Raw genomic sequence first — 22,593 nt, forward strand, 5'->3', positions numbered from 1 at the left:
CTCCGAATGAAGTTGTGAATGTAGTTACACTGGTGCACTGGTGCTTGTGTGACAGTGAAATGTACTGAGACCCGATTTACAAAGAGTTTGACAGTGGTTTTCATTATGGCTGTCTCTAGCCTTGTGGCCCACTCAGTCCAGCCCTGGTTTACCAATTGTGTTGTTGCAACCGAGTCGTGAGAAGGGGTACAGATCCCATTAAAGCCCATTAGAGTACAAAGCCTGGGTGAAACCAAAAGTTAGGTGATGTATTGCTAACTCAAGTTCTATCATTTTATTTAATCAGCGTTTCTGTCGATTAAGTAGAATTTAGTTAAGAAGCTGTAGTTTTAAAGAATTAGGATATGCTGTCTTCCTATATGGCCACCCTCCGTGTGGTTGAATAGGTTGGGAGTGAATTTGTAAAAAAAGTGTCCATTAGAGGGCTTCTGTGTTGATAGAACTGCTGTTATAATATTTTACCATTGTTATTACACTGATAACCTCAGGAAACAGTTTGTTAACACACTGTTAATTGCAGCGAACAGTATTTCATCCACATGCATAATGAAATAAACATCTTACTTCTATTATCAAGCCATTGCAAATTAACAATACAGATGTCTGTGCCAGCATGCTGATAAAAAAAGCTGCTACTTAGTAATTACAGCATTACAACCCAGATATTAGAACACCGTGCAGCTGGAAGGTTTATGGCCTTGGAAACTCTGGGTCTGAGACAGGTCTGTGGAGTCCAGTAGTGTTGAGGTTGGTGTCAGAAGGGGCTGGGGAGGAAGAGGAGGAGGAAGTGGAAGAGGTTTCAGTTGGAAGAAGCATCAATGCAGACTGTTGATGCCCTGTGGTCTGCTGCTGTTGTTGCTGTTGCTGTGGCTCTGTATGTCTTTGTACAAGCAACGCTGTAAGGCTGTCCTCGATGGGTGCATTCACATTGGACAAGCTCGACAGAGAGTCTTTGGATTCCTGAATGGCCCTGGCCAGTGTGAGGTTAGGGACCTAACAAGGAGAGTGGCAGAAGATGCGCAACTTAGTTGGCCGCACTGGGGTAAATGGACCTGTATTTACTTCAAAACTTAATTTGGTGTATTTATCTGACATTTTGTATTCATTCAATATTATTTGTTATTTGAACTTGGTAACCTGTTTTAAGTAAAATCAATTTTTGTAATATTAAAACTAATAAAAATTCATCTGTGCCTAAATCATGCAACTTGTTTAAGCCTGTATTGACTCCCATATGGGTGAGGTATATGTCATCCAGACTATTCAGATGGGGACAGTGGCTCAGATTCTTTCCTGTGATTATACAGACTGTTCTGACAAACACTGTGGCAGACAAAACCAATCAATCAAAACATTCAGTGTTAACAGTGTGAAGCAGGTGGGAGCAAAGCATTATGAAACAGTGGCTTGCTGGATTATAGACTACCTCATTGTCTCCTTGAACATCACTGATGACTTGGTGAGAATGTAATTGGAGACCGCAGAAGCCAGCTGATGCTTGACTTCAGTGTTCCGATAGAAATAATGCAATGCTTCACAAAAAACTCATAAAACCCTCCTTACTTGAGTTCCTGGATGGCTGAAGAAATGGCTTGCAGTCAGAGCAACTGGCTGAACCTTCATGGCAGGTCTGTGATAGTCTGGGCTGGCAGTCACAGTGCTGTAGGCTGGAGGTCCCAGTGTCGGCTGTCTTTGCAGCAGCTGCAGGATGGTGTGAATATCTGACATCAGCTGAGACTCCAGCCTCAAATAGAACAGGAAAAAAAGAGTAAGAAAGACACACATGCAGATAAGAGGTGGGGACTGCCTGAGACTGATCACATAATGGCTGAAAACATACTCAGTTGTACTTCACTGAGCACTAGATGGAGCCTGTGCTCCTCAGTGGACAAATTAAGAGATGATGATGAAGGCCTGGAAACAAATTCTGCCAGAGTAGTAGACGAAAGACGCTGCACCTGGTAGAAGTGATAATTAGCTTTATGTGGGAGGTGTGAATTCAGCGTTTACTGTGGTTTACTGTGTTTAATCTAATTATGAGTAGATTTCACCCAAGCTCTATATTTAGGGCATCAGGCAAAATGGGGTAAAGGGAAATAACCTTTTAATTACCCATATTCCTTCTAATATACATAGACATTATCAAAAGTCTTATGCTCCTGGTTTACTGTGCTGCTCTATTGTAGTGAGGCAGCATTTGTTTACTGGGATATGACTGATGAGGGATTAAGTAAAAGCAGCAGCACAGTAAACATTCATTACAGGTGCAGCAAACTGAATTTCTCTTGACTATTTATATGGCTTTGTTAAAGAGAATGCTACACCTAATTGTTCCCCCCGTTACATCTTTTTCAGACTAGTTAAAGCCACAAAAACACAAAATTACAGAAAAGTGCTGCTCATCCTGCAGCCAGATATCATTAGGGAAAAAAGGTCAGGTAGAGTGCAGTGATTAAAATGTCTTATATGTGCTAGATAAAACGAGCCAGCCCGGTATTTCAGATACCTCCAGCTAAAAATACCACCTGCTGTTCATTCGTGTCTATTTTAGGTGGCCTGCTGGCTGCAGGTGTGTTGTTAAAACTACGGCCAATATGGCTCTCCACTAAAGACAATTATGAGATTAAACTGCTATGTATTCATTCTGGATAGGTAGTGTGCTTGCATATTTACAGTATTGTTTAAATCACAGTGAGTTTATCTTGTTTATCTAATCTGTCATCACTTTTACATTCTAGTGTTCTACTCGGCAAAACCGTACAAACAAACATTTTATACCAATCCATTCTCAAGTTTGATATGTCCTGGTTCTACAGTGGTACATCCTGCTTCCAGTAGATCCAGCCGCCCACTCCGGCTCCGACAACACCTTCTGCCAGCTTCTGCCTTCCTCCACCTACTCATGTACAGTACATTGGCAAGTGAATGACACATTGCCAGTGATCGCAGTGGCAGTCTAGCTTTACTTTTAGCAGTGTGGGAGGTGACAACTTTAAGAAAATAAAGCCCTTCGTAATCATTAATTCACCAACTAAAAATGTAATGGTAGGACAAGTAATAAGAACAATCACTATTTTATTATACTACTTCCACAGAATACAACCAAACTGAATTCCTCTAAAAACACAGACTTAAAGCCACTATGAGTAAAATGTGAACATTTGTGACTTTGGTGCACACAGTGGTAGTTAGGGTGACCAGAGGACAATAGGTGGTATTCAGGACAGAGGAGTTGGGGGTGGTTGTGGCCTCCATTACTTTCAGTGGCATCGAAGAATAAAACCATAACATGTGAAAACAAAACTCAATGCTAAAATTTGTCCTGTCTGTCATTAGGAAAAACAAAAACATAATGACTGTGAGTATGTAACAGTGTATAAATCATGATCATTTACATACAATTTATTTAATTTAATAATTTCATCAATGTGGTGCCTGTCAAAATGTCTACGCAACACACGTGTCAGATCTCTCCTCTGTGGCTGCCTGCAGCTACACTTCCCCTGTCCTCGTGACTGTAACTTCCACTGTCTTCATCTATACTAGAAAACAAAAAGGGGAAAAGAGCAAGCACGTTAATTTGTGGCTTTAACAACACTTTTTAAACAAAGTGCAGACACACTGCAGTCCCTGCTGTAGCCTAGGAATCACACAAAGATTTTTATTTTAGAATTTAATGTTTTATTATACTACAGTCAAAACTCATGTTTAGTTAAATTTTCGGCACAGTCAGGACAGGAATCTGCACAACTGCTCGTAATTTGGGAATGTCACAAATTTTTCGGGATGTCTGGTCACCAGCTGCTGTAATGTCAATCCTCAGCAGTAATAGTGTTTTTGTTTGTACCTCAAATTCAGATTTGGGATAGCCATTTTGTATAAAATAAGTGGACAATGAGGGAACCATATATTTATATTTAATTTAACCCCATAACATAACAAGCCACCTTAAAGGGGCTTCAGCACATAAAACCTTTTTTTTTATCTATATGTTTGTGTTGGAGTAAGTATTGTGCTTAAGCCAGGCGTTTTTTGGTGTTAGCGGACTCCACGAAAGCGTGCATGAACGTCACAGCCTACGTAAGCCAATGGATTTTGCGGAGAAGCAGACCCAATTTCTTCACATAGGAAGCAGCATATAGTATATGCCATCATACAGTACATTCCATTATTAAAACCGAAAGCAAACTGAACTGTGTCCAAGCACAACAGACCCCAGCAGAAGCGCATGACTCCTTGGGGTGGGGCGTAGCTGTCCCCAGGGCATGTGGTCTCGGGTCCTTCACACTCTGTGGGGCTTTCTTTTTTCTCCCCAAACCCCCCTCCCCGTTCTCCTGCAGGTACTGTCCTTTCTCTGTGTTGTTTGTGCCTCCCACCCCCATTTCTGCCCCCCTGTCCGGCCTGGTGACAAAATAATACACAAGTAATTAAATAAATAATAAAGACGACAAAGTACTAAATTAAAACTCATTTGTTGAAGCACAATCTGTCTGGCACAACAGGGTATTCAGCTCCTCATACTGCTCCTCATAGGCTCCTCCTGTAATTTACAAGACATATATACAAAATCCAGGTGTATCGTGTATACCCAAGTCTAGGGCTGGGCAATAAAACAATAATGTGTTATGTGGAGTTTAAAGCTTAATGAGGAAAAAACGAGTCAAAGTTTCAGCTCATTTCCCACCAGTAGGCTACTATGTTATATTAACAGTAGTGGAATAATCATTTAGATCATTTACTTAAATGAAATAGAAATACAATAATGTACAAATACTGTAAGTGTAAATGTAAATAAAATGCCCAAAGTAAAAGTACTTGCAATGAAATGGCCCCTGTGTTAAATAATTACTATGTTATTGTATTATTATTACTGATGTATTTATGTGTAAGCAGGCGGCTCTTCTTTATCCATTTTAGTTACAATTATCCTGATGAAGATGAAATCTATTATTATTTGATACAGGTCTGGTGAACTGTTGCACTGTGCCCTAACAGCAAGTATAGCAAGTGGGCTTCAGTGGGCTTCACATTCTGGGGTAATTCATAATTCATGATGGTTAAATGAGGATCAACCACCATCTGTATGCTGACTGTAAAAACATTTACCTGTTTAAGTGCTGTTGAAGCTGACCTAAGCGTTGTTCCACCTCTCCATACGTGATTTCGCTGGCAGAATTATCTTCCTCCCTCAGGTCCTGGAACTGTGCTGACTCATCCAGGAAGTCCGTAGGCTTCTTACAGGCCCATTTATCACAGCACAGATCTGGAGAGCCAAAGCAACACTCATACTTTACATCCTCACATGTGGGTCAGAACAACATCATCATTGAATAACCCCCCCCCCACACACACACACACACAAAAATAGAATGTAATTAATATAAGGTATCATGTTGTAATTTATCAAGCCCTTGTACAGGGAGTATTGTTGATGCAATGTTTTCCAGGAGCAAACTAACCCTGTTATCTCTGCTGGGCACCTGCTAGTATTCAGCTTGCAGTCCAGTGATATGTGCTGAGCCTCTTTTGTGATTTTAAACACAGAGATGGTTAGTTCTGTGATTACACTATCTGGTGCAGCAGTCCGGGCAGGTGGCTTTGAACTACCATTATGAGCCGGACAGATATGAGGATCCTTGTTGGATGTTGTGTGTGTTTACCATGGATGGCACTTACCTTTGCCCTCATGTGACCTTATTTTCTGTATCCTTCCAGCAGTAGAGATTAACAAGAGCTAATTTTTCTCCATGTGCCAAACTGTCTGTTTTGAACTAAATGTCTTTTCAGTCTTGGGATGTGCTATGCGCATACAGAATTCTGCAATTTCTATATCAGGTTACTGTAATCATTTTAGATCTCTGATTCTCCTCAGACAAATGTGAACTTTCCACTTCTGAATGAGGCTGCAAATCAATATCAAGAATACTGGTTTAGTAAGAGACACTATTAATTATTGTATGTCTGTAAAAGCTTGGCTCCGTTATACAGGTGTGAATATTGGACACCTGAATCTCCCACAACAACAACCTCAGAAATTGCAGTGTTTTTGAGAGTTGAATCACACCTCTCTTACAAGCGCATGCCTGCGTTATAGTTGTGTCTCCATTGTATAAAAATAGGACAGTGGATTGGCTGTTGCTGTTATGGACAAGTGTGGACACAAAAGCATGAGCAATGGTGAAATAAGAAGCTATGCATGGCAATGGTCATGCAATAAAACTGCCTCTGTGAATCTTGTAATATTCGCTTTTCTTGACTATGTACAATAATTGGAAAATGATCATATTAAGCTATCAGTGTGATTGCATGTTTCCTCTTCTCCCTAATTTGGAATGGCTAATGTCCCAGTACTCTGGTACTTGTCACTCCAAAGACTGTCTTGGCAATATGTTGAAAGTGCAGCCTTCTCATTCATTTCAATAAGACCGCTGCGTTGGCTAATCAAATATTTGCAAGCTCACTTTCCTGGTTGAGTACTTACTCTATCATTTAAATTCATTGTTGAGACGGGTATAAAATAATTGTCACTGTTATAACTGTCCAGAATTGTGAAATCCTGCCTCAGAGTATTATAAGCTCCTGTGCAGTGTTTTGACGTAAGATAAGCCTTTAAACACACAGATATATTACTCAAACCAGCATTGGAAGCCTGGGAATATCTCAACCCCTTTCATGTTCACAGAAACATCTAACAGACGTTCCTACTGTAGATACAAAGGACATGATTCCACACTCCCAGTGCTGCCAATTATGTTGCTCTATACTGCATAGGAACCCCTTACAACACAAACTTTTTGTCAAAACAATAACCATTATGTTCACATAACACTAATAATTCATCAGTGAAACCAGGGTGCGATTTGTGTAAAAAACTGGATTGATCGGAAAGTTTAAAAAGTTTTTCCCTTTTATTATAAAAAAAATAAATAGCCTATGTAATATTACATCGCGATGCAGAGTTGAAGTGAAAACGCAGAAAAGACAGATGCATGCTGTGTTTAACTCTGAAGTGCAGTGATTGGGTAAGGGGAGAGAGACTGATTTAAAAACCGTCACTTTCAAGAGTGTCGTTAAGTGAGACCCTGTAGCTGTGTGTTTGAGCATGTTCACTGATGTTACAGAGAAACTGGGCAGCTTGTCATCAGAGAAACAGATCATCAGATTTTGATGTGTCTTGCAGCTTCAATATTATTGGCTGCCTTCCCCTCGACAGAGACAGGCAGCTACATCAGAGTATTAAAAAATAATATTAACCCTAACAAAACTACGGATCGATCCCAAACGTGTGTTTTGTTATCAGTTGCATCACTAGTGAAGTAGCACTGATCACTCTGAGGGGGGGATAAATTTTCTCCCCACCAGAAAGGGGGAAATCTCACGCATCCCCCCTGGCAAATCGCACCCTGAGTTAAAACTAAATTACCTTCTAAAGATTGTCTTCTCTCCAAGCTGTCTCTGACAATAAGATTTGAGTCCTGGACGGCGGCACTGGGTGGAGAGGGACCCAGGACTTCTGAACATCTTTTTAGGCACGAGTTAGACTCCCTCTCCCTCCCCAAGTCTTTAACCACTTCCTTGTTTCCACCTGTAGAATGGCAATGAACAGGTGTTAAAGGAATAACACTGTACTGTATTCCGTATGGAATACGTGTTCTCAGGGAACAAATTTGCAACCACAAATCAAGCTAAAAGAGGCTCTACTGGACCTGTGCAGATTAGTTTCTACTTACCTTCAGATAGATCTGGTGTGAAGGATATCCTTCTTTTAATGCTCTTAGTGCCCTCGCCATCTGAATCACAGCCTTGGGAACTTGAGGGCTGCAACAATGTGAGCATTGGAATCTATTCATTAATGCATTTAGTGGTCAATATTCATTAAATTTGAATTGCTAGAAGGTTAATAAAATCTAATTTAATTTTAAGTATCATTGTTAAAAGTCCATAGTCATGACAATGTGAATACTTGTTAAACACCATCAATTTAACATATAGGTCCCATAACACCAGCGTAATGTCATCTACCTTTGCAGACTCATCTCTAAGGTTGAAGGTAAGCTCCAGGTTGTTGAAGAAGCAGTCAGCGAACTCTGGGTACATGTCTAACACCTCCAGGAGATCTTCTCTCTGAATGGTGCTCAGATCACAGTAACTTAGAGCTCGAACATCAGCACTGGACTTTCCAGGCTTGGCCAACACATGGATCATTTCTCCAAAGATGTCATTTTTTCCTGGTATCAACACACACAGAGACAAAACATCTTCTTGTAAGGTTCACTGGGATAGGGAAGTCTTAGCTTTAGTTGCTTCTACAAGAAGTCCTGCTCATTACAGAGATTCATTTGTGTCATGTTTTCTACAGGGACTTATCTCGCTATTCCTCAGGCTCTCTCACTAAAGTGCACCCAGCATGTTTGTTTTTGCGGATAATAAAAATCTAACAGCCCTCCCTCTCTGTGTGGATGATCTCCCAAGGCCTGTACATCAGTTGTTTTTCCATCTTTGATCCATTATTTACGCTGAGGAATAACTCCTAACTTGAAGCAACTTTGATGTGGAGGGAAAGGAGGGTTTGATTGTGATTGACACACTTACTTCAAAGAAGAAATTTGTGTTGATAATGGCTATCACATAATGAATCCAGTTCGTCAGCAAACGTCTAGGTAGTAATTAAATCTAACTTGGGCTTAGTTTCGAAACTGGGGAATAAAAGAGTTTCCTCTGCTAAAATGAGTGTCCATTTTGCAGAGGGCTGGAGGTTTGGTTTAAAGGCCATGATGAAAAATCCCTTTGTTGGTCCCGGGGTTCACTAAATGCCAACACTGTAAGCAGGGGTTCAGGAGAAAGAGATATGATATGTTGGCTGCCAGTGTGCCTTTCACAGCATGCAAATGGACACCTTTCTACCACAGAGTACAGCCTTACACAGAGTGGTGTATTTCTCCCCCACATACAGCTCTCAGCACAAGGATTTAGATAGTCATTAGCCTGGATGGCGGTGTAAGAGACAAATTCACTCACTAGTGGAACAATGCTAGCAGCCTTGTTGGACTCAATATCATTACAAGAGGAAAAATGCTTTAGCCCTATCGGCTGACTGCTACCTTTTTAGAGGCTGGGGCAGTTTCGTAGGTGATAACATGCTAAGAAACATACAGCTTCTCACAAATAAATTGGAGCAAAATGGTGCTGATGGAGCATTATGTTTGAATCAAATATATACGGGCTGATATATGGGATCAGTGACTTTTCCTATGTGTTTGTTAATAATAGGTTTTGTGTGATGCAGCAGCTTTTGCTAAGCTTAAACCCCATTCTGTCAGGTGCAGCTTTGGAGAGCATTCATCTTAGGAATAATCGCAAGTTTAATCCGGGCCTGGCCTGTAGCACCTGGCTGTGGTTCACCAGAGAAAAAGATAAATATTCATTAATCTTACAAGAAGATGAGTATTCAGTATCAGTATATTACTATGGCAAAATATTGTTTAAAATTTCGAGCAATCGTTTTAGACAGTTAAGTCTTTTATTGTCCTTTTTTTATAATCACTGTTTTGCAGTTTTAACTCATTTCCCTGTGCTGTCAAGAAAGTGACAGCTATTTCACCGTGTTCTGTGAAATTGCCAAATAGCATTTCATTTCATTGAGCCACTTAATAGAAATGTCAGAGTCTCAAACCTGCCACATGAACAGCCCTATTGCCCAGAGGACAAAAAAATGGGTGACGGCAGGCACACCTTGCCATTCTTGTCAAAATGTGTGAACACGATGTGGTTTAGCTGCCGTGTGACTTGAAAATTATTCACATTTTAACAGTTAATTCTTTGATATGCACACAAGTCATGCTGAGCTTCATTGTAAGTATTACTGTGTTAAAATAATATGTGCCCATAGGGATGCCCTGCCTATCCTTTCCTCAGCTTTGACAGCTCTGAGCAGCATCTCCACATATTTGAAAATATCAACATTCTGGGCAGAGTGGAAGGTTAATGCCATCAATAATTCAAATATTTCAATCAATCAGAACAAACTACATAATTAATACACTTCACAAAAAATCAAAGGTGGAAACCCATGTGCAACCAAAGGCACATTCTGTAATTTTCTGACATCCTAGAAAGCATACTTTCATTTTTGTGCTAAAAGTGAACGTGGTAATTTCAAATCAATTCTTCCAATAAAACCCATGTGCTTTGAAGACACATATTGATATATTAGCGTGACCTTTTTGTATGCACTTCCTCTTTGACTATAAACAAAAAGCAAAGTCATATATTTGCTCATGCAAACTCACAAAACACTGAGGTCAGACTACAATTGAACCACCCTTCCCTTTTATAAGAGCAGAACCAAAAGCAGCAGCATACATGTTATGTCTTTGTCTCAACGGATTTGATGCTGATATTCAACACACAAGCTGCTGAGAGATCTTCTATACAACAGGGAGATGACTTTTACAGTTTTTACACCTCTTGTGATAGGTGGCATACAATAGAAACTGCTACCTCATCCATGATACTGATGATGGACACAGGCAAACAAAAAAATATCTTGGCTCAAAGAAGATAAAAAACACTCATCCACCAATAACAATTTCAGCTTTCATAGAACATACATAACAGTGTCTCATTGCAGTCATTTAGCACCCACTCTCTAGGCTACCCATTATTATACTTCCCATAATCAACAAGGGATTGTATTTACCGAGGATGGCTACCACAATGTCATCTTTCAGGATCTCAATAGAGCCGCGGGACAGAAAGTAGAGAGCGGTGAGCACATCACCACTGTGGACCAGAGTGTCTCCAGGAGGAGCATGAGTGGTTTTGAAGTGCATGGCCAAGGCCCTCAGGCAGCCTTTGGTGGCTCCTTGGAACGCTTTGCAGTTGGTAAGTAGATTCTTGTTGAGGTGAAGGCAGATATCCGCCTGCAGGCACTCAGGAAAACCTTTTAACACCTGTGATGCAGAGAAAATCCGTGAGTAAAATGCACAAAATATTCGTTTGAAATCCTCAAAGAGACGCATTTAGAATTGGTCTGCGACCCAGGGGAAGCTGTGAGCAGCAAATGTGTTGAGATGAATGCACTTTTATTAAAAGAAACTGTAATTAAGGTTGACAATTGCACAGAGATGAGGATATGGGATGAAAACAATGTTTTATAGAGTCATAGACCCATTAACTACAGTCGGTTGCATATACATCGTAGGAAAAAGATCAAATGCAATATGGCAGACACTATGATGTTTCCAAATTAACAAGCATTCCTATGAATTATATTAAGATGTAACAATTGCTTATTTTGTAGGATTTCCATAACAAATCTCAACTTGGATTAATGTACACGAAGCCTGCTCAGTTTTGGCTTTGTCTCTTTCTTTTCTTGAACTGGTAACACATAATATCGGACTTATCTGACCATTAACCACATTTAATAATCACAACTTTTATGCTTTACCCTACTCCTTTATAGTGTTTATCATATATTACATGGTTACAACATTCTATGATTAAAAGATTACTGCAAATTAAAACAAGAATGTGGATCCATAAATCCCAGCGTTGGATGAGAAGCTAATTTATGGGAATGTAATGCTTGAATTAATAAGTACACATTTAATCTTGCGTTAAATGCCAAAACATTTGTTGGGAAAATGAGAGAGAGATTCTACCATACTCCATAAAATTACGTGGTAATGAAACATAATCGTGCATCTTGCACCGTTAAAATCTAAATAGTATAATTAATTAAATATTAATTATCTTTGCTTTAAGATATGTAACGATGTCATGACAATGAGATGGATTCACAAAGAGATCATGCATAAGTGATGGAAATGTCGACTACTGACACTGTCGGGATGATGCTATTTTAACAGTTCTGAAACAGTGATACATTTAGCAATGAAAATGACAAAGAAATAAACAATATGTACCTCCTGCTCTTACCGATGTAGAGATGTTAATCCACATGAAAAGCAGACAAGAGAAAGGAAAGCTCTTTTTAGAATCAGTATTTGCAGTATTGCTATGATCAGTTAATTTTGTGAGGTATCCTATGCCGTGTGGTAATCTTCTTTTATTTACCGTGTTCATATCAATGCCATTGGTGTAGGCCCAGGAGTGTTGGAAGTACTCCTCCAGTCTCTGTCTCAGTGGGTTGGGAATCTGGTGAAAGCGTATGAACTCCTTGACTCGTAACATTTGTGCATGATAGCGGGCCGTACCCGAGTACAACCTCTGGATGATTGCAGAGACGTTCCCAAAAATACTGGCATACATGAGCGCTGAAATACAGACAATGGTCAATAAATGAGGTAACACTCTACAGACTGCTTTGTGTGTTTCTTGCCTTTACCCACAGAGACACACTGTTAACTTGAATTAATGTGAACAAACGCTGCCATAAACACAGACAATGTGTTGTCTAGGATCTGATCAAAAGAAGTTTATGCCTTAAACCATTTCAAGTGCTTGCCAGATAAAGGCAGAATAAAAGAATGCAGAAAGAAAATAAAAAAGACCATAAAATACTCACAGCCAATCAACATGACACAGATGGAAAAGATCTTCTCTGAGTTGGTGTTTGGAGAAACATTTCCAAAGCCCACACTAGTCAGACTGCTGAAGGTGAAGTAAAGTGCTGTGACATACTTGTCCTTAATAGAGGGACCAGAGCTAGGATCGCTGTAGTTGTATCTCTTTCCTATGGACACGCCCAGATTGTCTAGCCAGCCAATCTTGTGCTCCAGGTAGGGCTTCTCGACGTTGCCAATGGCATACCATATACAGGCTAGCCAGTGGGCAATGAGGGCGAAGATGCACATGAGCAGCATAAGGACTGCAGCACCATATTCAGAGTAGCGGTCCAGCTTCCTGGCTACACGCACCAATCGCAGAAGCCTAGCAGTCTTCAGCAGGCCAATTAGAGTGGTAGTCTAAACAAAATGTACAGTAGAGCATTTTATTAGTAAAAGCAACAGTAGTTTGAATGTTAATTTGTCACACTAACAATACTTTTAGGGTATTATAATATGATAACATGTACATAATTTCAGTATTTGACATTTTACATGCAATTCTGTCATGAAGAAAAGATCTTATTTATTTTAAATCTACCAAGCAGTGAAGCTAATACGGAGGTGCCTTTAACCGGCATTCTTTCTAATGGCCAGCAGGGGGCGATTCCACCGGTTGCAAAAAAGAAGTCCATTTGCATTTTTGTCAATGACAAAATGACCCTACTTCTCACTTGATTTATTACCTCAGCAAACACTAACAAACAATAGTTTATACTAACAAAAACAAGTTTATAGTTTCAATCTCTAGTTTCAAGGCTTCTTCAATACACCATGATGTTTATTTAGTAAATTATGGTCCCATTTTGTATCCACTGCACTGTGTACGTTTAACTAGATTTGGGGTGCTGTTAGTGTTTTTCAACTAAGTACTTTTTGTTTTAAGCCTGTTTATCGCTGGCCAAAATTTGCATCCCAAATAATATCACAGTTAACGTGAATTACGGATGCACCTTACTAACCTAGTTAGATAGCTCCACTCTCTCATCCAAATATAGTTAAAATGCCAAACTCAAGTCTTCAAAATGGTAGTCAACAAACCAATGGGTGATGTCATGGTGGCTACGTCCACTTCTTTAATACAATCTAAAGCTGTGACAAATCATGCGAGTCAGTTGACAAACTGAGGTCATGAATTTCCTTAACAGGGAAAAAAGGCAAAGGCTCTGTTGTGGCAACTCTCCCACAGTTCTTTGGTCAAAGGCAAATGGACACAGAAGTGAAGACACCACAAATAAATCCTCATTTATTCAACACTGAACAGGCAGTAACACTCACTCAGAGGGTCCCTGGGAGTTTATTTGTGCTTCTATGCCATCAAGAAAGGTTTTTAACAATACTAACCCCCATTCTGATTAGCATGGCCATTTATCTACCTGACAATTACTGAATGACCTTTGAAAATGAAGTTAATGTCTGCACATGAATGAGACTCTCCTTCCTAACCCCTCCGTTAGGATTGTATTTAATCTTTGTTTCCTTAAGAGATATAAAAACAAAACCTACTTGACTTTTCCTCATTTCTCCTCATTCTATTTCTAAGTTTCTGTCTTTAGTATGGTTTAGATCTTTATAATCTTGACCCTATATCTTGTGGTTAAAATGGTGCCATAAGCAGAGCCAGTAAAACCTGATAGAAAGCAAGCTTTTTTTTTAGTATAATGTATGGAATATCTGACTTTACTGTGAGCTTTCTGCAAGAAGATTCATTGTGGTTTTGGAGGCCTCAATGATTCTCTATTGTAATATGTTTATGCCCAGTTGTAGGACAATCTCTCCTTTGGTGAGTGAATTAATTGCATTTGGCATGAGAGGTTTTGGTTTGCATCCTATCTTGTACTAAACACTGTGACATTTTTATTATTCAGCCATGACTACATACTTTTCCTTAAAGCTGGAGTAGTCAACATTGGAGAAACTAGCAAGAGACAGCTAGATTTTGATAGTATCCAACCGAAAATAAATCCCACCCTCTCCCTTTACGTTCCCTCCAAAGCGACTCCCCCAAAATACATTTCCATGTGCTGTGAGTGCACAGGCAGAGTGCGGGTAGGCAGGCAGGCAGGTAGGCCAGTCCGAATGAAATGACTGATTGTGCTTATTACAGTCCCGTGAAAGCCAAATATACTGTATTTTTTTCTTTTTTGCGTCAGAGCGTTCGCTTTTTTAATTGCTGTTGTGATAAAAAGTGAATTTCAACAAAAAAGCCTGTGAAATAAATTGCCTACCTCAGCTTTAAGCTTTAATGGCTTGTTCACTACAATTGGCAAAATAACTTTTCCTCCAAAACAGTTGTGTTATGTACAGTACAGTAACGGTATGACTGTAATTTACTTAATATAATAAGGTTGCTATGAAAAAAGTTACTCTTATCCACTGTCTGGATTTTTCTATGGTTCTGTCCTCTAGTGGCTATTTTAAGAAAACAGACTTCCTATTGCTTCGGTACTGGCACATACATTTTATGAGCTGGCTGCCTGAATGGGTTTGAACAATACTATAAATGTAAGAATTGACCAGAATTCTTTGCTAATGTTACTGTGAACTTGATCTGACTAGAGTTTGTTTTGCTGATGCCAAAACTGTTGAATATCTGTTCTAAGCTCACTTACCACACCATTTTGTAAGTGTAACTACAAAAAATTATCTTTATTTTAACTTAACTTGAACTGTTTTTGCATGGAAACTTGCTTTGTTGTGGCTAGCACTGTTGCAATAAAAAGTATGGTTTGAGCCCACTGTTTAATTGGGGCCTTTCTGTGTAGGATTTGCATTTTGGAAACTCTGATGGCGTCGCTGTAGAGTACTTTTGTCTGTCAGTATGTTAGGGCTTAATCTGAATTTAAAGGCCTACACTGAAATCTAATAACACCAGAAAAACATTTATTTAAAATTTAAATACATGAACATGAAATATTATAAACAAAACCTAACATTTGGCCTTTAATATCTAGTCAGTTAAACCTACAAGCACACTGCACTCTACAATCTAATGAAAGTTCAATTAAGGCTTAAATGTACCTGCACAAGCAATTGCATAACACAGCTGCTCAGCACTATGCCCAACCCCCCACCCTCCACACACACTATTCCTCTTGATTGGAGACAACATTTAGGGAGTTCAAATTGGGACAAAGCACTCAATTTATTTTCCACTGCATTCACAGTGAAACAGCTTGAAATAAATCTTATTCTATTTCACTTTTATTCTATTTCTATTTCTATAATAATAATTATTATTAAAAACAACCTTCATGGTGCCAATCTTGCATAATTCCTCTCACAGTATGTTCAATCTTGTGGCAAGTTGTTTTGAAAGCAACAAGACATTGATTGAAATCTATTTCAAATATATTCCCCGCTCTAATCAAAAGGTTCACTTAAGCGCTTGTAGGTTAAAACCGTCTTATTAAGCTGCTAAATTAAATGAGCCTTGTGAAAACCATCTGCCACTGTCTTGGTTGCTTTTATTTTCTGAATGAGAATGCAGTGGAGCGGGATTTTGTGTGTTCGGTCTGAAACACAAATCTGGAAAGCTACAAATGCAAGCAATGTATCAGCACATTATCACAGTATGTGAGCGGGAAACAATCAGTTCCCTTCAGTTCATTTTTTAAATCAAAATTAAGTTAATAGTTAAATATGGTTGTATTGTATTATATAATCATGGTATTGATTTGAGGCTGAGGCAAAATGTTTTTTTTTTTACTTACTACCTATTGTGCAAATTTGCCAGGACTGTTTTGTGATTTGTTTTGCTACACTGTTGTGAGACATTTTCTTTTTCATTTGTTGTCATTTACTGAACTGACTCAGCAGTAGCAGCACAGCAGCAGCAGTGGTGAAAAAGATGATTATGGTTTATAATCAGGAGCTTTTCTGGTGTAATGGAGTGCCTACAAAGCACGATAAAGCACTGAAGTGGATCCAGAGCCTGAGGGGACATATCCTACCACCAAACAAGCCAGCAGGCCTGGCAGGCAGCCTACCAATGGCCATCTCACATCTGCATGTAAGCTGTGCACACAGCCCTGTTGGCCTGCTCCTCACATAAATGCATCATTGATTGCCATTTGGTAAGCCATTAATCCGTGTAAATGGATTCTAGAATGAGGACCATTCAAAAAAAAAAATGAGAGAAAAAAAATGGAAAAAAAAACATGCAATTTAAAGTAATCCTTTCAGAGCCGAGACAGAAAGATTCAGGCTTTAAGTAGTAGCCCAGGGGCACAAGTCTGGATAACAGCGCATGCGTGGTCGGAGTAAAGCTCCCTGGGAGAAAAAAAATTAACAGGTAATAAATATATGCATTAAAGATAACATACCTCATCTGATCCTGAGCCAAAGATAAGAAGGTCAAAGGGGATTGCTGCCACCATGTCTATAAGGAACCAGCCTTTAAAGTAATGAATTGCTATTTTAGCTGGATCGCTGACCACCTCCTCGTTCTGGTTTACGTAAGTGGTCCTGAAGTTTATAAGGATGTCAATGATGAACATGATGTCCACAATTAAATCCACTACATTAAGAGGGTTGCAGGAGTATCCACATTCACGCCTCTTCTGCTCCCCTTGGTCATTGAGAAGGAAAGCAGCAGAATAGGGAGTGAGGATTGCTGTGTAGATGACCAGCAGCAGGATCAGCCAGTCCCACACAGCTTTGAAGGGGCTGTAGTGTAAGATGGTGAACTTGTCAATGCGGGCTGTCTGGAGTTTGTACTCTGGTAACACATCAGCTCCAAGTGACAGGACCTAGAGGAGTAGCAAAAGAGGTTCAGAACAGGTGGGGGGAAACCACCTGATTACACCACTCCACTTTGATCATTTGTCAGAAAATTCCACTTAATTTTAATGTGGGTCAACCTCTTAGTTGAATAGGATTACTGAAAATATGACACATTTTTTACTCTGTCACCTGTCTAAATTTATGTTGATAGTGTACAGTAAAACAATCAGTTTGTTGTTCATCCATCGGACAAATTGATCAAAGAAAGCTTGAGCACATAGTTCTTATGATAATTATTGAGGTAATTTAGCCAGCTCACAGAATGATTTGAAGGACTGATTTGACAGTAGCTGTGACACACCAAGGTAAGTGCTCAGCAGTCAAACAGTATTAGGTAAAGGCAGCCTCTCTTCTAAGACAAGTATGTACTGCACTATGAATAATGTGACTGTCTAACTTGTTCTGCATTTGCAAGAGGCACATTCTGTACTATTGGTGAAAACTGTAAGCATGTCACTGTACAGATGACACAGAGGACAAAAGCTGTATGAATTTTGTGTAAGCAAACGTTGCTTTTATTCCCCCATATGAATGGCTGGATGGTAAATTATTCAGTGTGCTCAGGAAGGCCAAGCTGTCCCCTGTTTTTGGCTTAATAAGCAGTGGCAGACAAAGAGAGAGGGCTCACTTATGGCAGAAAATAGTGCAGGAGTGAGGATGAGGGCAACGGGTCTCTATCCATTTCAGCGCATTCTCCTATCTTCAACACATGAATTATAGATTTCCCCATGGTAGCAGTCAGGTAGTAGATGCAGTGTTTACATCTCAGTGGTGTCTCCAAATTCTAAACTAAAGTCAGCAGGGAGGGACAGCATTTAATCATGAAGGTTTGTCTTCATTCAGAAGTTTAAATATAAAGTTGCTGGGCCTCTATTGTGCATTAAATTCCTCGGAAGAAGTGGCAGTTTTGTTTTTCTATGACCTACACACAGTTTTCTAATTTGCTGTGCATGCTATTTGTCAGAATGATTCAAGTTATCCCAAAGATATAGGCTTGGGTATTTTGGCTTTCTATTTAATGTTATCAGATGAAACAAAGGTATTCATTTATTAAAACCGCAACAAATGCATGCACTCTTAGCTGCCCATGGCAAGCTGGCATCATCTGTGCTGTTATCAACAGGGAATTCTGCCACCAGATAGCCTTTGTTTCAGCTGTATGACAGACAGTGTTGGTCCTGCTGCATTGTCCTTGAGCAAGAAACTGAATCCTTGATGAATCCCTGCAGAAGTGTTATGAACCTGCATTTGGGCTTGCAAGTAAAAAAATGCATTTCTTTTATGAGGGGTCAGCCATGTCTCCCCCTTTCTGAAAGTTGTTGATGAGTATGAATTTGACCTTTTTTCCCCTCTATATTATCCCTACTTTCTCTGCTATAAGGAATGCCAAACTACCCCTCACTTATGTTTCTGCTCCACTGCTGACATGGATGAGCAGTGAACCATGGGATCACAACTGCTTTTTTCCCCACATGCCAGCAGGAAATTCACCGGGAGGGTTTAACATGGGCTGAGAATTTTTTCTCTGTATTACCTATGTGAGTGTGGATTTCAAAATCACCCGCTGCAGATGTCACAGGACAATGGGCTGCTAGCAAAAATAAGGTTCATATGGTTCAGACGCTATCAAACAAAGTGGATCTTCCCGACTCACCTGTGTGACTTTTTCTGTGACATTGTGAGTCCTGTCTTTGACCTTTGGTGCTATGATGGTTGCCTCTGATGCTGGAGGAGAATGAGTCTTCTTTTCAGTCCCCTCAGAGAAGTTGAGTGCAATCAGAGGGATCTTGCTGATGGTGCTATACTTGTTGATGTTAGAATCAGAGGTAGAGCAAAGCAGGCTGGACGTCACGTTATTAAAAGGGCCTAGTGGTTTAGAACAAATGGTAGTCAAATTAGTATTCTGAATAAACATACAGTATCTTAACTTGGATAAATGCACAATATTCTGTAAGGTTAGCCATTAATCCTACACATTAATCTTATATATTCATTGATAGGAGTTGATATGATGCAGTTACTAACAACCCAAGTTGTCACTATCTTATGGCTGTGAAAATGACAAGTATGTAATGCTAACTGTGCAAGTTCTGTTCACTTGATTTGGCAAGCAAAGTTTAAGCAATTACAATTAATAATTTTGTGAATAATATCAGTTTTTGGTTTTGCAAGGAACTCTTCACTGATTTAAGATAAGATCAGCCATTATTTGTCTCACAGGTGAGAAATTTCAAACCATATTTCCATGTTTTAGGTATTAGGGTGACATAATGCATTGATATAATAGCAGCCTAGAATCCACAGGGCTGACCCCGAATAGTCGAAGATTCACAATCGAAGCTTTGCAGCGAAACAAGGATCATGCCATTTTGGCAATATGGGGGTGCTCAACGTCTGATTTTACATAGAACTACCAGTTTTCTCCCAATAAGTTAATATACAGCCTATTACAATATACACTTCAACGTTTAATGCTGTAAATAAACATATAAAAAGAATAAAACTTTCAAAAAATTTTAAAGTGCGTGAATAAATCCAAAATTGTCACCCTAACCCTGGTTCATCAGTGCGCATGTGTGAGCGTGGCGTGGACGTGTGAAGTGGCAGTGGAGAAACGCTTGCTGAAGAGAAGGAGCTCCAGCTTCACGGTGTTGTGCCGAGTTGTTCGCACCTGGCGGGTCTTTCGGATAATTTATCACTGTTGATGAACCACATAAAGAATATTTGATCGTTTTTAAATAGCCGGCTACTTGAAATAGACCCCCAAGGAACCGCGACGTGCATGCAGTTATCGGCAGCAGTAATGCACATAAAACTCTGCACAAGACTAGTGAATGACAGGAGAGAGAGAGAGAGAGAGAGAGAGAGAGAGAGAGAGAGAGAGCGCCTCAGTTTAGCTGGAAATTTACAGTGTAAGTTGAATGAAGAGAGACTGCAGCTCTGCAGCTTCTCAAGATTAAAGCGGAGCTCTCCCCCCCCCCCCGGAATCGTCGCGCACAAAAAAACACATGATTCGACTGTCAGTCGAGTATAGGCAGGACTTGACGATTCTGATTGGACTATGTAAATCCTTAGTCGGGGACAGCCCTACACAGCACCACTGCAAAGGGAAATGCACTACAGCTCTATATGTTGCTGAGAATAAAGTTGGGTACAGAGAACTGTACTTGGCTGTGAATTAGAACCAATCACGAATTTAGAGGAACTAGTGATTCATTTATGAGCTTTTAAATTTCATATATTCCTAAAACCTAAATCCGTTTTCATGCACAAATTTTAACAGTATGGAACATCTCTTGCTAGAAAATTGGATGGGAAGTGTTTAATCCCGTTTCCTGCCTTATGTTGGCATATGGCCAGATATGCAATTGTTAAGCAATTAGCGTGATATTAAACATACAGCATCTGGTGGAAAATCCTTAAGTTCTGCTCACTTGAGTTAATGGTTGGCGTAGCTTCGAACAATAGCTAGTCAGCAGAGCTATGGTATCACATAATACAAGCATATATTCATGCAGGTTAATGTAAAAGCAATGTTTGATTGGCATATGATGAGAGTAGATTTGAGGCTTACAGTATATGATTACATTATATGATTGTATAGACTGCTGATGTGACAAAATCACTACACTGGTCATACAATCATTTTCCATAAAGAAAAAGTGCAGTAAGCCCTCAACTCAACTTATCCATCAAAAGCGGATCTGTGAAGAGCATTTATGCTGATTGCCTTGCTTGAAAGTCATGCTCTAAAACATCACTGAGCAATGAAATCATGGCTAAATATATGACAGATATGTGGACAGAGCAAATAAAGAAGAAACAATTTAGATGATAAGAGCTAAATTGTGTCTCTTAAACATTATACTTTTGTAGGCCAAATCTGTAATTGTTGTACAGTGCCTTGTTGAACCCAGTGTCACATGGTTGAGTTAACATTGGTCTGCATTCTAATGTAAACTGAATCTTAACGTGATGGTTGGGCAAGACGAACGCAGTATGGCAGATTATATCATACTGTAGGACATACCTTCACTTTGACGATCCCTGAAAAGGCTTTTAGAATTGGAGCTGTAGCCCTCGAATTCATGAACAGACGAGGCTCGCCTCATGCTGTTGATGCTGCCTCTGGGGAAGGTGTTTGACAGGGTGGTCGAGGATTGGTGCGGCTCTGTTTGGTACAGTTTCTCCCAGGGGAGTTTAGGGGATGAATGGTCAAGTGGTTCAGGGCCGATGCTAGCCTGGGAAGCGTGGTGGCTTGAGCCTATGAGGCCATGCGTGTCATTGGCCTCAATGGGACTGCCGATGCTCTTTGTGGGTGAGGGGAAGTTCTGCAGGGCCACTGAGTCCTCATTCTCTTTGGGTGAGTCCACCATCACAGCATCTGGGTCCTCTTGTGGAAGAGATTGCTTGTTGGTATTCATTAGGCTCAAAGCGGCCTGGCGGAAGCGGAAGAATCTACTCCTCCCTAAAAATATTGGAAAAATTATGAGAAGGCTTATTAAGTTTTTAGTATACAGCACTGAAAAATAAAACAGCGTCCAAACAGCATTGACTGATTTTCGTACATAATGAACAATGAAATTCATGGTTAGATTAGAGGTTTATTCTGCCTAGAAGATATGAGGGAAAACAGAAAATGAAATTAAAAAGTTATTTTGTTATGAAAAAAATGAAGATCAATCAAAAGAGATTTTGTTTTGCCATATTGCAACATATCTCCTTTTAGTGTCCATAACCATGAGAAACAGCCGATTGCACTATTGATTTATTATGCGTCCTTGAACAATTTTGGTACAGAAGCCACATTTCAAGAATGGACACAGCGGCAAATGTTAAAGACCTCTTGGGACAGAGTGAAAGTTTCGGGCTCGTTAACAATACAGGGTGAAAGTGAACCCTGCCTCCATCCATCAGCACCCTCCTTACATAACGTCATTGCCATCTGTTTCCATTCCCTGGCCAAATGTGCTGATGGTACAACTAAAGCAGCTTACAATAGAGTTGTGACACTTAACAAGTTTCCTGGAGAGGAACCTAATGACATCCTGAGCTGGCAGGAGATATGCGCAACCTTCCTGTCTCTTCTCTGCAGGGAGACTGTTTCGTCTGTACTGAGAATGCTCTAGACTGTTGCTCTGGTCGAATATTTATATAATACCTATATAGCATATTTTAGTACGGAAAAGCTCATATCAACACAATGTGAAGCAGTTTGTTTTTTGAGTGACTTGTT

General features: G+C 39.8%; 1 protein-coding gene across 1 annotated transcript in view; it reads right to left on the reverse strand.

The window, feature by feature from the left end:
• Positions 1-559: 559 nt before the first annotated feature.
• The window catches only part of LOC123973623 (potassium voltage-gated channel subfamily H member 7-like), a 37,799-nt gene continuing 15,765 nt past the window's right edge, over positions 560-22,593 (reverse strand). Inside the window, exons 4-15 of the mRNA XM_046053802.1 lie at positions 21,388-21,825; positions 19,012-19,223; positions 16,898-17,323; positions 12,533-12,932; positions 12,082-12,281; positions 10,700-10,952; positions 8,023-8,228; positions 7,731-7,818; positions 7,424-7,585; positions 5,107-5,263; positions 1,564-1,744; positions 560-993 (exon numbers count right to left, since the gene is read on the reverse strand). Of these exons, the coding sequence (XP_045909758.1) occupies positions 691-993; positions 1,564-1,744; positions 5,107-5,263; positions 7,424-7,585; positions 7,731-7,818; positions 8,023-8,228; positions 10,700-10,952; positions 12,082-12,281; positions 12,533-12,932; positions 16,898-17,323; positions 19,012-19,223; positions 21,388-21,825 (3,026 nt within the window). The 3' untranslated portion in view covers positions 560-690. The remainder of the gene's footprint in view (positions 994-1,563; positions 1,745-5,106; positions 5,264-7,423; positions 7,586-7,730; positions 7,819-8,022; positions 8,229-10,699; positions 10,953-12,081; positions 12,282-12,532; positions 12,933-16,897; positions 17,324-19,011; positions 19,224-21,387; positions 21,826-22,593) is intronic.

Source organism: Micropterus dolomieu, linkage group LG07 (assembly GCF_021292245.1).
Source record: "Micropterus dolomieu isolate WLL.071019.BEF.003 ecotype Adirondacks linkage group LG07, ASM2129224v1, whole genome shotgun sequence".
Taxonomy (NCBI): Eukaryota; Metazoa; Chordata; class Actinopteri; order Centrarchiformes; family Centrarchidae; genus Micropterus; species Micropterus dolomieu.